Genomic DNA, 13810 nt, shown 5'->3' with positions numbered 1-13810 from the left:
CGCCTTTTAACAGGGACTCGAAAGAGGGAGCACATATCGCCAATTCTGGCCTCCCTACACTGGCTCCTGGTGCACTTTCGAGTTCATTTTAAGATACTGTTATTTGTTTTTAAATCTCTGAATGGGCTCGCCCCGCCTTACCTCTCTGAGCTGCTCCACCCATACGCTCCTGCCCAGTCCCTCAGGTCAGCTGGTCAGCTGCTCCTGGAGGTACCGAGGTCTAGTCGGAGGCTCAGAGGGGATAGAGACTTCTCTGTTGCTGCTCCGGCGCTCTGGAACACCCTGCCGTTGCACATCAGACAGGCCCCCTCACTGTCCATCTTCAAATCCAGTGTTAAAACACATTTGTACTCCCTGGCTTTTGACCATGCCTGAGGCTTTGCTTCTGTTTGTGGTGTTTTTGATGTTTCTTTATTTTACATGTCTTTTCCTACTATTTCTTTTGATTGTTATTTTTGGTGTGTATTAACTTTTTTGTCAATTATTAGTGATGTACAGCACTTTGTTGCAGCTATGTTTGTTTTTAAAGTGCTCTATAAATAATATTATTATTATTATTATTATTATTATTATGGTTGGCACAGATATGGTGGGCTGAAAGGCCGATTTTTGCGTCATACTGTGGTAGAAAGGAAGTGCAGATACTGCTTTAAACCGAAGATAGGCACAAAATGCTGGTGTAACTCAACGGGACAGGCAGCATCTCTGGAGAGGAATGGGCGACTTTTGGGATCGAGACCATTCAGACGGTGGTCAGAAGAAGGTCTCTGGAGATGCTGCGTGTCCCGCTGAGTTACTGCAGCATTTTGTGTCTATCATTTGCATCGTCCTGTCCCATGTCTACGCAATGTCACACCAACCTGATTCTTCCATAGCAAATCAATTATTGTAGGATGTCAGACACTTTCTGGAAATCAAATGTTTATGCTGGAGATCTTATTCAAATCTGTCTTATTTTAGAGTCGAGCCCCTATTTCTGCTAAGCTCGTGGCCAACATGCTATCAGTTGCTGGAGCAGATCATATTATCACCATGGACTTGCACGCTTCCCAAATACAGGTGAGTGTATCACATGATATTGGTCAAACAATGGTATCAAATTTCTATTATCATAAGATGGGTTTCATTGTATGAGGAGTTTCATTAAATGTTTTATAGCATTCAATATAAAACCATGTTCATTATTTTTTTATTTTATTGTATACAAGGTCAATAGAACGCTACAGGAACTGTTCATCTCATGCAATTCTTCCCAATCTAAAGAGGGAAAAAACAGTATATTCAATAATCATAAAGGAATGCTCAGTTTAATATCCGGTATCAATTAAACTGATATCTTTGCATTTTGACATGCTGCTGTACCAGCAGATTAATCCATTCGGTTCATATTTGTGCAAATGATGGCTCGAGTGTTTGCTGGAATCAGCGTGCTGGAGATTTATTTGGGTATAGAATCAGGAAGAAACTTGATTAGTATGGGTTATGGGTGTCTGGGGTTATGGGGAGAAGGCAGAAGAATTGTGTTGAGAGGGAGAGATAGAATAGTCAGAATGGCAGGGTAGACTCGACCTAATTCTGCTCCTATCACTTATGATCTTATGAACTAGGGTGGTGCAGCGGTAGAGTTGCTGCCTTACAGCGAATGCAGCACCAGAGGCTCTGGTCCGATCCCGACTACGGGTGCTGTCTGTACGGAGTTTGTACGTTCTCCCCGTGACCTGCGTGGCTTTTCTCTGAGATCTTCGGTTTCCTCCCACACTCCAAAGACGTACAGGTTTGTAGGTTAATTGGCTTGGTAAATGTAAATATTGTCCCTGGTGTGGTGTAGGATAGTGATAATTTGCGGGGATCGCTGGTGGGCGCGGACCCGGTGGGCCGAAGGGCCTGTTTCCGCGCTGTCTCTCTAAACTAAACTAAACTATGATATTGTGGATTATATTAAACCTCCCATCAGCATGAGATGATTAAAATGCTGATGCAGTTTGATACAGAGGTATATCTTGAGAGAGGAAAATAGATTGTGGATGTAGGTGTAATACTTTTCCAAATGATGGAAAGTTGGAAAACATTTCCAAATTAAAATTCAAATGAAAGCTTGACATTACATTCCTTTAGGGAATGCTTGAGGGCCTTGCTTAGTGTATTCCTTTGAGGAATGCCTTCCTACTGCACATGTTACTGTCTGATGTCTGTTGTGAGCTCAGTGAAAGGCCAGACTGGATTTTTAACTCACGGTGGTCTTAGGCAGTCCCTCAGGCTTGCAGATGACTTCTCCAGTTCAGTGGGGTTTTTAATTTAATGTTGTAGCTCCTTCCGAGTCTCCCACATTTCAAGCTGGTGCTTGATAGGGCAGCTTGGGGTGTTTGTAACCTTGCACGCTCCTGAGGTAATATGCACTTGGCCTGCAAATGCTTCAGTCTTAGAAATTCAAACTGGTCAGTGCCTTCCAGGTGCTGCTGCTGCATTGTATTTGTTCACGATAAAAGGGATTTCCATGACTCTGCAAAGATGGTGGCTTCTCAAGAAGGCCTTGTGCACATTCCTGAAGTGCCTTTCTCTCCCGTGGATCCCTTGCTGTGTTACACCTTGAAATTGAATACTTAATTTGAAAGCCTGGGACTCACTTTGGATGATCATTGTGCTGGGAATGGCAGCCCAGGAAATAACTTTGGCTCCTCTTCTACTTGATTGAGAGATTTTTGCAGCAAAAGTGTTGGTGCTAGTTTTCAGTAGTGTATGGGTGGGGGTTGTCAGGGTAACCTGGTTAAAACGGGGACGGGCAAGACCCAGTGGAATCATTACTGAAGTTCGTCCGAGAAGGTGGTGAGGGACGGGAAGGCGGTGGATGTTGGTGCTGCTCCTCATGGCGGGCAATGGTGCCCTGGGTCTCGCCCCCACGGTGGTCAGGCAGGCGGCGCGGTGGAGCCTGCGGATGGTCGTGTTGAGTGTCGGTGGAGGGAACGGTCTGGAGGCAGGCAAGTTTGTGATCATTGGTCGAGTCCAGGTTGGCAAGGAACCGGTTGTTGAGGGCGTGGATCTGGCATTGAATGAAGTAGAGTTGGTGATCGATCTACCGCAAGTGTGGGTGAGTGAGGCTCGGAGCTGAGGGAGAGTCAGAGCGAGGGTCTGCTGGCACTGGAGCATCGCAGCCCATGTAGAACGCAGGGCACGGACTGAGAACTGTTGTAAGAAGTAGCTGATGGAGTGCAGGTACCTGAGATCTGGGTTGGGTCAGCACTGGGAGGTCTGGAACCGGAGTTGGACCAGCAAGGCCCAAGATGGAAGTGCAGGCAAGCAGCGAGAAAACGTACCTGGCTGTGGTGGCAAGTCTGGAGTGAAACATGGTCGTAAAGACGAACATCAGTAGGAATCACAGCAGGGGCAGTGAGAGATGGTCTCATAGAACTCCTGTTAGAGAGATGAGGAAAACGTCTTCAACGTAGGATTACCTTGAGAAGATATCGCAGTGGAGCAGACAAAATGTATAGGAAGGAACTGCAGATGCTGGCTTATACCGAAGATAGACACAAAGTCCTGGAGTAACTCAGCGGGACAGGCAGCATCCCTCAAGACATGGATAGGTGGTGTTTTGGGTCAGGGCCTTTCTTCAGACTGATTGTAGTTGAGGGGGTGGGACAAAGCCTGGCAAGTGCCAAGTTGATACGGGGCTCTGGAGGAAATGGGTGGTTGATGTTTCAGCTAAGAACCATTCTTCTGCTTTTTGAAAAGGTCTAAAGAGGCTAGAAGGCCATCTCGCGGAGTCTCGAGGAGGAGGTCCTTTGTAAACGGCAGAAGGGTTCATCAGTGGGTGGTGAGGACTCCTTCCCATAGAAAAAGGCTCGGAGGTGACGGAAGAAAAGCTCTATGCTTTATGCTATCAGAAAAGGTGTGAAGCAGGGTCTCGACCCGAAACGTCACCCATTCCTTCTCTCAAGAGATGCAGCCTGTCCCGCTGAGTTACTCCAGCTTTTTGTGTCTATCTTGGGCTCTATGTCATGGCGGGCCCGGAACCCGTTGAGGTGGGGGCGGAGGGGAACGGAGGTGAGGCCTCTGTTGAGGACAGACCGTTCAGTATTGGAAATAGGGAGGTCAGGTAGGGTGGTGAAGACATGATAAAGGTGGGGGTTGGGGCCAGGGGAGCGGACGAAGGTTTAGGCGAGGTCTGGTGGGGTGATGGTGGGGGTTTCAGAGAGGAAGGGAGCGTGAGGAGTAGTGTTTTTGTGGGGATATTCGGAGGGGTAACCTGGTTAAAAGGGGAAGACCCATCATTACTGAGGTTTCCTGTAAGAGAGGGGAACCAGTGCGACCCAGCAGAGTCAGACCACGTGGTGTTGTAGTCCGTAGCGTGGAGGCTGTGGGCCTGGGGGTGAGGCTCCGGCCCGCTGCTGGACTGTGGAGAGACGAGGGTCGGCGGAGTAGCTGGTGGAGGCCCGTGGGGGGGGGGCAGCAGTAAAGGTGAGGGTCGGTGGCCCTGGTCAGTGGAGAGGCGGTGGGGGTCGATGGCGGCGAAGGCATCGGTAGTCCTGGGAAGACACTGAGGATCGTCATCACCGGAAGTGTCAAAATCCTGAATCCTGAAGAAGGGTTTCGACCTGAATCGCCACCCATCTTTTTACCCCAGAGATGCTGCCTGAACCGCTGAGTTACCCCAGCACTTTGTGCCTACCTTCAGAATAAACCAGCATCTGCACTTCCTTCCAACACATTGTTTAGGTATTGTCAGTGTATGAGCTTGAATAAACATAGCCTGAAGGTTCCTGTCTGCCCTGTGGGTGCACTCCACTACAATAGTGTTGTAGGTAAGGCACAGTATTGTAATGTGGAGGATTGTGAAGAGGGGTGGTATTGATGGCAGTAGGGTAGGAGACAAGGCAGGTACAGGATACTGAGTTGGATTGTTCCCGATGTTGGGGAAGTCCAGAACAAGGGGTCATAGTTTACGGATAAGGGGGAAATCTTTTAGGACCGAGATGAGGAAAACATTTTTCATACATCTCTGGAATATCTGGAATTCTCTGCCACAGAAGGTAGTTGAGGCCAGTTCATTGGCTATATTTAAGAGGGAGTTAGATGTGGCCCTTGTGGATAAAGGGGGTATGGAGAGAAGGCAGGTACAGGATACTGAGTTGGATGATCAGCCATGATCATATTAAATGGCGGTGCAGGCTCGAAGGGCCAAATGGCCTACTCCTGCACCTATTTTCTATGTTTCTATGTCTATGTTTTACTTGTAATAGCAAAATTGTAGAATTCTGTTCCATTTGTCTTGTTACATTGACATTATGTGATGTTTTGAACATAATTGAGATTTAAAAAATAATGTAAAACAGCTAAAGTTGATTTAAGTTGCAGTAAATCTACTTATTTTGCGTATCTGTGAATTAATTAAAATATTTTCCCGTTTTCAGCCTTATTGACGATTTTAGAATTTAAAATTAATATACAGCAAATGTGTGCAAGCATGTATTTTATCTGTTTATCAATATTTTCATCTTTCAATTACATTTTTACTATCTTCTCCAGGACATGAAAGGAAAAATGTGATTGCAGCATTGATTGTCACTTAGTAAGAATTACATTTTGCTGTGATATTTTAAAAAGGTAAAACCTACAAAAATCCAAGTATCAAAAAATTGGCAATCAGGAATTCAATATTCAAAGCAGATGTCAGACATGTTAGTGAGGATAAAAATTGTTACCTTGTGGTTTTATAAATGTGCACTCGTTTTCTTTGTCCTTGTTAGGGTTTCTTTGACATCCCTGTGGATAACTTGTATGCAGAACCAGCAGTACTGCGGTGGATAAAGGAAAATATCCCAGAGTGGAGGAACTCTATAGTTGTGTCCCCAGATGCTGGTGGAGCAAAGAGGTGAGTTGAGACCAAACTTTGTTACTTCCGGAGGTGTGAAAGTAGTCAATGGAATTTGCTGTTAGTTAACGATACAATTGCATTTTATTTTTAATTACTTTGGCTTTAGAAACAATTTGAGATTGAGTATAGAAGCTGGGAGGTCATGTTGCATTTGCATAAGATGTTTGTGAGACCGTATTTAGAGGATTGTGTTCAGTTCTTGGCACCATGTTATAGGAAAGATATTGTCAAGCTGGAAAGGGTTCAGAGAAGATTTACGAGAATGTTGCCAGGACTAGAGGGTTTGACCTATAGGGAGAGGTTGAGTAGGCTGGATCTGTATTCCTTGGAGCGCAGGAGGATGAGGGGTGATCTTATGGAGGTGTATAAAATCATGAGAGGAATAGATTGGGTAGATGCACAGTCTCTTGCCCATAGTAGAGGAATTGAGGACCAGAGGACATAGGTTCAAGGTGAAGGGGAAAAGATTTAACAGGAATCTGAGGGGCAACCTTTTCACACAAAGGGTGGTGGGTGTATGGAACAAACATGCCAGTGGAGGTTGTTGAGGCTGGGAATATCCCATCGTTTAAGAAACAGACAGGTACATGGATAAGATAAGTTTGGAGGGAGTTTGGACAAGTGCAGGCAGGTGGGACTGGTGTGGCTGGGACATGTTGGGCCGAAGGGCCTGTTTCCACACTGTATCACTCTATGACTATGACTGGTTTACTGTAATTGAGTTATTTTGTTGTTGTACCTTCAGGGTGACATCAATTGCAGATAGGCTGAATGTTGAATTTGCTCTCATCCATAAGGAAAGGAAAAAGGCAAATGAGGTGGACAGAATGGTGCTTGTTGGTGACGTTGTAAACAGAGTCGCCATTCTTATAGATGACATGGCAGACACATGCGGAACCATTTGTCACGCTGCTGATAAGTAAGTAATCGTGGCCAGGCTAGTTTTTGTTTAGTTTTAGAGATACAGCGCGGAAACAGGTCCTTCGGCCCACGTGGTCAGCACCGACCAGCGATCCCCACACATTAACATTATCCTACACACACAAGGGGCAATTTTTACATTTACCATGCCAATTAACCTACAAACCTGTACGCCTTTGGAGTGTGGGAGGAAACCGAAGATCTCGGAGAAAACCCACGCAGGTCACGGGGAGAACGTGCAAAGTCGGGGTCTAACCCAGGTCTCCGGCGCTGTAAGCGCTGTAAGGTAGCAACTCTACCGCTGTGCCACCCGATAGTTCACGGAGGTTAGTTTTGCCATTGGGGCTTCTCCATTTGATTTTGCATATGCACTTGGAGGGGAGATTTTGTCAAAAACCTTGGCCTCCAAGCTGTTTCCTGGAATTACAGTTGGGGATACATGTGTATTAAGGGGAGGTTTAATGGGCACCAGGATAGGTTGGACTGCATTTTGCATAGAAAAAGGGCTGTGCTTAGTTGACTATTCATTTTAATAGCTGCCTCCCTCCCACTGTATTCTTGTAGCCTCGATCTATTTACATTTCATCAGTGGAAGATTTGGAGTGTTTATTTAAAGAACGGGTCCATTATTAAATGGGGTGCTGTGTTACTGACATCTCCACGAATCTTGCAAAGCCCCAGTAGTCAAAACAACTGTATGTGCACTGAATTGTTAAAATGAGCAGTCGGCAGAATCCCACACATTACACTTCTCACATTCAGCATGTGCACAATGGATTTATAGGCTTTTTTTTGATGGTTGACTAAGATTTTTGTTGGTTGCCCCAAGACAATGCATCAGTATTGTTGAAGTGGAGATGGGCAAGATTTTCTAAGTTTTTAGGTGTCAAAAAATATCAACTATAAGAACCAAGAAAGCACTGTAACACCCATTTTTCCTCAGAAAGCTGAAGAAATGCAGCATGACGCTTATGATTCTTCCCAATTTTCGTAGATGCATCCTGGAAAGTATCCAGTCGGTATGCATCACAGATGCTATGGCAACTGCTCTCACAAGAGATTGCAGAGAGCTGTGAATGTGGCCCAGTCCACCACTCAAGCCAGCCAGCCTCCCTCTTCCCCTCCACCCCCCCCCCCCCCCCCCCCCCCCCCCCCCCCCCCCCCCCCCCCCCCCCCCCCCCCCCCCACCTGGCCATCTACACCACCAGATTCGAGCAGCTTCTTCCCCGCCGTTATCAAACTCTTCAATGGACCTCTCCACGGCACGGTGGCGCAGCGGTAGAGTTACTGCCTTGCAATGTTTGCAGCACCGGAGACCCGGGTTCGATCCTGACTGTGGGTGCTGTCTGTACGGAGTTTGTATGTTCTCCCCGTGACCATGCGGCTTTTCTCTTCGGTTTCCTCCCACACTCCAAAGACGTGCATGTTAATTGGCTTGGTATAAAAGGACATTGTCCCTGGTGTGCATAGGATAGCATTAATGTGCGGGGATCACTGGGCAGTGTGGACTTGGTGGGCCGAAGGGCCTGTTACTGCGCTGTATCTCTAAACTAAACTCTCAAATGCTCGGGATGAATTTCCCAATCTTCCAATCTATCCTGTTGCTGCCCTTGCACTTTAAAAAAAAATTGCTCTTTCTTTGTAGCTGGAAAACTATATTTAGAACGTTGTAATTTTGCATTGCCTGACACACAGGTATGGTATGATTTGCTTGGATAACATACAAAACAAATATTTTCATATCTTAGTACACGTGACAATACTAAACCAGTACTTGCAAAGTCTGATCACAAACACTTCTGTCAGTTGGTCTGCACAGGCATGACATGTATAAATGAAGGATTGAAAGGTAAATACATTTGCCTTGTGTCAGGCACCAAACTCCTTTTGGAGATCAGTCACTGTATTTGCTACACATTTGGCTTTCTTGGTTTCAATGACTCTGAATGTGTGGGTTGCAACCATAACTGGTATCAGATTTCTGCAAAAAATGCTGTGACTGTATAAATATAAATTCTAGTTTGGGGACTGGGAATCTCATAAGAAGGCAAAGGTGAGGCCGCTGTATTTTGGGCATACTTACAATTCTGCTCGTAAATCTACTGTGCATGTTTGAAGACATTCATCATGTTCTTTGTTTTCCTCTGGTGACCGTCCTGTGTGAGTGAGAGCAACCCCACCTGCTTGTGAATCCCTGTCAGATAATGACACGTTGATGCAGATAAGCACTGTAATATGTTCATGGTTCAAATGCTAAATAAAATGCTGAGGTTATCAGGCAACTGAAGCATCCGACTGTGACCAGGGAGCAGTCCTGAACTACGATCTACCTCATCGGGGACCCTCAGACTATCTTTGATCGGACTTGACTGGCTTTACCTTGCACTAAACATGATTCAGTTGCCTGTCAGTTTCATAGCAAAAGGATTTGAGTATAGGAGCAGGGAGGTTCTACTGCAGTTGGACAGGGTCTTGGTGAGACCACACCTGGAGTATTGCGTACAGTTTTGGTCTCCTAATCTGAGGAAATACATTCTTGCCATAGAGGGAATACAGAGAAGGTTCACCAGACTGATTCCTGGGATGTCAGGACTTTCATATGAAGAAAGACTGGATAGACTCGGCTTGCACTCGCTAGAATTTAGAAGGGGGGATCTTATAGAAACTTACAAAATTCTTAAGGGGTTGGACAGGCTAGATGCAGGAAAATTGTTCCCGATGTTGGGGAAGTCCAAAACAAGGGGTCACAGTTTAAGGATAAGGGGGAAATATTTTAGGACAGAGATGAGAAAAACATTTTTCACACAGAGAGTGGTGAATCTCTGGAATTCTCTGCCACAGAATGTAGTTGAGGCCAGTTCATTGGCTATATTGAAGAAGGAGTTAGATGTGGCCCTTGTGGCTAAAGGGATCAGGGGGTATGGAGAGAAGGCAGGTACAGGATACTGAGTTGGATGATCAGCCATGATCATATTGAATGGCGGTGCAGGCTCGAAGGGCCGAATGGCCTACTCCTGCACCTATTTTCTATGTTTCTATTCCCTAATCATGTATTTGTACCCTGCGAATGGCTCGATTGTAATCATGTATTGTCTTTCTGCTGACTGGATAGCACGCAACAAAAGCTTTTCACTGTACCTCGGTACATGTGACAATAAACTAAACTGAACTGAGATGTACTGAAATTAAAGCAGTGAAAATCCCCCAATTTGCAGCAAAAACACTGTATAAGCATCAGTTTGGCTAATATACCCTTAAATTTAAGTCTATTTTGCTTAAGTTTTTTTTAAATCGCATAACATGGAAACAGTTAATTCAGCCCAACTTGTCCCTACCAACCAAGATTCTCCATTTGCCCATTTGCCTCTGTTTGCCCCAAATCCCTCTAAACTTTTCCTATCCATGTACCTGCTCAAATACCTTGTAAATGTTGTGTTAATCATGTAAAGGTGTGTGGGAGCAGGGTTTACATGACCTTTTTTCCTATATAACAAGGTCTTCATAATGAGGAGTTGAGTATAGGAGCAAAGTGGTCCTTCTGCAGTTGTACTGGCCCTAGTGAGACCACACCTGGAGTATTGTTTGCAGTTTTGGTCTCCAAATTTGAGGAAGGACATTCTTGCTATTGAGGGAGTGCAGCGTAGGTTCACCAGGTTAATTTCCGGGATGGCGGGACTGACATATGTGGATAGAATGGAGCGGTTGGGCTTGTATACACTGGAGTTTAGAAGGATGAGAGGGACTCTTATTGAAACATATAAGATTATTAAGGGATTGGACACGCTAGAGCAGGAAACATGTTCCCGGTGTTGGAGGAGTCCAGAACCAGGGGCCACAGTTTAAGAACAAGGGGTACAGAACGGAGATGAGGAAAAACGTTTTCACCCAGAGAGTTATGAATCTGTGGAATTTGCTGCCTCAGAAGGCAGTGGAGGCCAATTCTCTGGATGCTTTCAAGAGCGAGTTAGATAGAGCTCTTAAAGATAGTCAGGGGATATCGGGAGAAGGCAGGAACGGGGTACTGATTGTGGATGATCAGCCATGATCACAGTGAATGGTGGTGCTGGCTCGAAGGGCCGAATGGCCTACCCCTGCACCTATGGTCTATAAGGAATCTGAAATCCTTGGGATAGGAGGTGGAAAAAGAGTTGGGTGGGAGGGGAAGTGGAAAAAGACACCAAATTAAAATGGTCTACCAAGCTCACTATGGGTAAAATTCGTTTTCACTTTAACGTGTTTTTGACAACATTTATAGGCAGTATGTGGGCAGTGTGAATGCTGGTGACAGGACAATATGCCTTGCATCAATATTGGAGCTTGGGCTTTTATTAACTTGCTGATCATTCCAGTTCTGATCTGAAGTTTGCTTAGTTTAGTATAGGTACAGCACGAAAACAGGCCCTTCGGCTAATAGGTCTGCGCCAACCAGCGATCCCCGCACATTAACACTATCCTACACGCACTGGGGACAATTCTTTTGTACATTTATACCAAGTCAATTATCCTACAAACCTGTACGTCTTTGGAGTGTGGAAACCGAAGATCTCGGAGAAAGCCCACGTAAGTCACGGGGACAACGTACAAACTCCTTACAGACAGGAACCCATAGTCAGGATCGAACCCGGGTGCCTGGCGCTGTAAGGCAGTAATTCCGCAGCTATGCTCCCATGCCACCTTAAAACCTAGTGCTTGAAATTTGACTATGACTTAAAAAAACAGGTGGAATAAAAGGGTCATAGAAAACATAGACATAGAAATTAGGTGCAGGAGTAGGCCATTCGGCCCTTCAATCCTGCACCGCCATTCAATATGATCATGGCTGATCATCCAACTCAGTATCCCGTACCTGCCTTCTCTCCATACCCTCTGATCCCCTTAGCCACAAGGGCCACATCTAACACCCTCTTAAATATAGCCAATGAACTGGCCTCGACTACCCTCTGCGGCAGAGAGTTCCAGAGATTCACCACTCTCTGTGTGAAAAAAGTTCTTCTCATCTCGGTTTTAAAGGATTTCCCCCTTATTCTTAAGCTGTGACCCCTTGTCCAGGACTTCCCCAACATCGGGAGCAATCTTCCTGCATCTAGCCTGTCCAACCCCTTAAGAATTTTGTAAATTTCTATAAGATCCCCTCTCAATCTCCTAAATTCTAGAGAGTATAAACCAAGTCTATCCAGTCTTTCTTCATAAGACAGTCCTGACATCCCAGGAATCAGTCTGGTGAACCTTCTCTGCACTCCCTCTATGGCAATAATGTCCTTCCTCAGATTTGGAGACCAAAACTGCACGCAATACTCCAGGTGTGGTCTCACCAAGACCCTGTACAACTGCAGTAGAACCTCCCTGCTCCTATACTCAAATCCTTTTGCTATGAAAGCTAACATACCATTAGCTTTCTTCACTGCCTGCTGCACCTGCTTGCCTACTTTCAATGACTGGTGTACCATGACACCCAGGTCTCGCTGCATCTCCCCTTTTCCTAGTCGGCCACCATTTAGATAATAGTCTGCTTTCCTGTTTTTGCCACCAAAATGGATAACCTCACATTTAAATGGAAGGGAATACTTTATTGTCACATGTGACAAGGCACACATGCTTGGTGATGTAACTAGTTGGGTATCCTAGGGGTGAGTTCTTGACCCTCAATTATTTTTTTGTTTGACCTTAATGATGTGAAGGAACGAATGAAATGTGACTTTTCAGAGTTTGCCATTGATATGAAAATAGGGGATGATTTGTGATGAGGATATCACAGAATCACAATGCCGTATAGATTGAGTAACTGGTAGAAAGCCTGGAAAATTGAGTTTAACATGGGGTTTTGCAAACTCATGGACTGCAGTGAGAGGAACCAAATGGTAGATTGTTATCAAAATGCAGTGTGTTCAGAGGAGTCTTGGTGTTCTCATGTGGGGAATCACAAAGCGTTGGCTGGTCCAACAAGTACTCGAAAATGAACACGTTTGATTTGATTGCAATGAGAATGGGGAGGTTGGAAGGTTTTGATAGTTATACCTGGTGTTGGTGAGGCTCCCACTTGGAATACTGTGCACCTTGAGTAAAAATAGACTTACTTTGGAGGCAGCCTGAAGGAGATATGTGGGCATGTTCCTGGAGTGAGGAAATTGTCTTGTTTAGAGAAGGCAGACAGTTTTGCTCTGTATTCCTTTGAGTTTAAAATGAGGGGCTTAAAAGAGTTCAGAATTCATACATATAACAATGAAATCCTAAAGCGGGGTATTTCAGTTCAGTTTAGTTTATTGTCACGGCTTAAAAAGTCAATGTTATATATCACTAGGCAATCTATTAGGCTCGAGGTTAACTGCTTTTTGTTATATTGGGTTTTCAGAGGCTGATGAGACCAATGTGCAACAGTTCAGTTTAGTTTATTGTCACGTGTACCGAGGTACAGTGAAAAGCGTTTTGTCGCGTGCTAACCTGTCAGCAGAAAGACATGATTGAAATCAATCCATTTACAGTGCACAGATACATGACAAGGGCTAGGGTTTGTGTGTGTGGGGGGGGGAGGCTGTGCTCGATGTTTTTAGGATGTTAACGTATTGTCAGTAGTGGTAGAGTCATGAACATGGAGATATCTCTAAAAAAAACGGGGCCAGTTAATTCAAGTGATATGTAGACATTTCTAGTGCTGGGAAACATCAGGAATTCGCTTCCCCTGAAGATGGTGGAGATTATTTGATACGTTTAGGATGGGAATATTTGAAAAACTGAGGAATTGTAGGTTATGGGGAAACTGGCACAGGAGATGGGTCGAAGCCAGTGGAGATTAGCCATGATCAGATTGCATAGCTTAAGCAGCCTGGTGCACAATTCAATGTCCTTGTTCTTCCCTGACGGTTATGAGTGTATGTGGTCCACAGATTTGTCTTCCTCGGGCATGGTGGCTATCTTGGTGGAATTTGGGTAGTTTTCATTAAGGAAATAAAATCCCACTTTAGGGTTTCAGTACAGATAGAATGTGATGACATTTTACACTGTAGGCCTGGACACAATGTG

The 13810-nt window shown here is 45.1% G+C and overlaps 1 protein-coding gene across 2 annotated transcripts in view; it reads left to right on the top strand.

Annotated features, from left to right (window-relative positions):
- The window catches only part of LOC129702601 (ribose-phosphate pyrophosphokinase 2-like), a 43117-nt gene that overhangs the window by 28135 nt on the left and 1172 nt on the right, over positions 1-13810 (top strand). Inside the window, exons 3-5 of one of the 2 annotated variants that reach the window (XM_055644400.1) lie at positions 961-1059; positions 5745-5869; positions 6618-6791. In XM_055644400.1, the coding sequence (XP_055500375.1) occupies positions 961-1059; positions 5745-5869; positions 6618-6791 (398 nt within the window). The remainder of the gene's footprint in view (positions 1-960; positions 1060-5744; positions 5870-6617; positions 6792-13810) is intronic. The other variant, XM_055644401.1, reaches the window with a different exon arrangement.

Source organism: Leucoraja erinacea, chromosome 13 (genome assembly GCF_028641065.1).
Source record: "Leucoraja erinacea ecotype New England chromosome 13, Leri_hhj_1, whole genome shotgun sequence".
Classification (NCBI taxonomy): domain Eukaryota; kingdom Metazoa; phylum Chordata; class Chondrichthyes; order Rajiformes; family Rajidae; genus Leucoraja; species Leucoraja erinaceus.
Note: the sequence above shows the minus strand (reverse complement) of the source record. Positions and strands in the feature narration are given on the sequence as shown.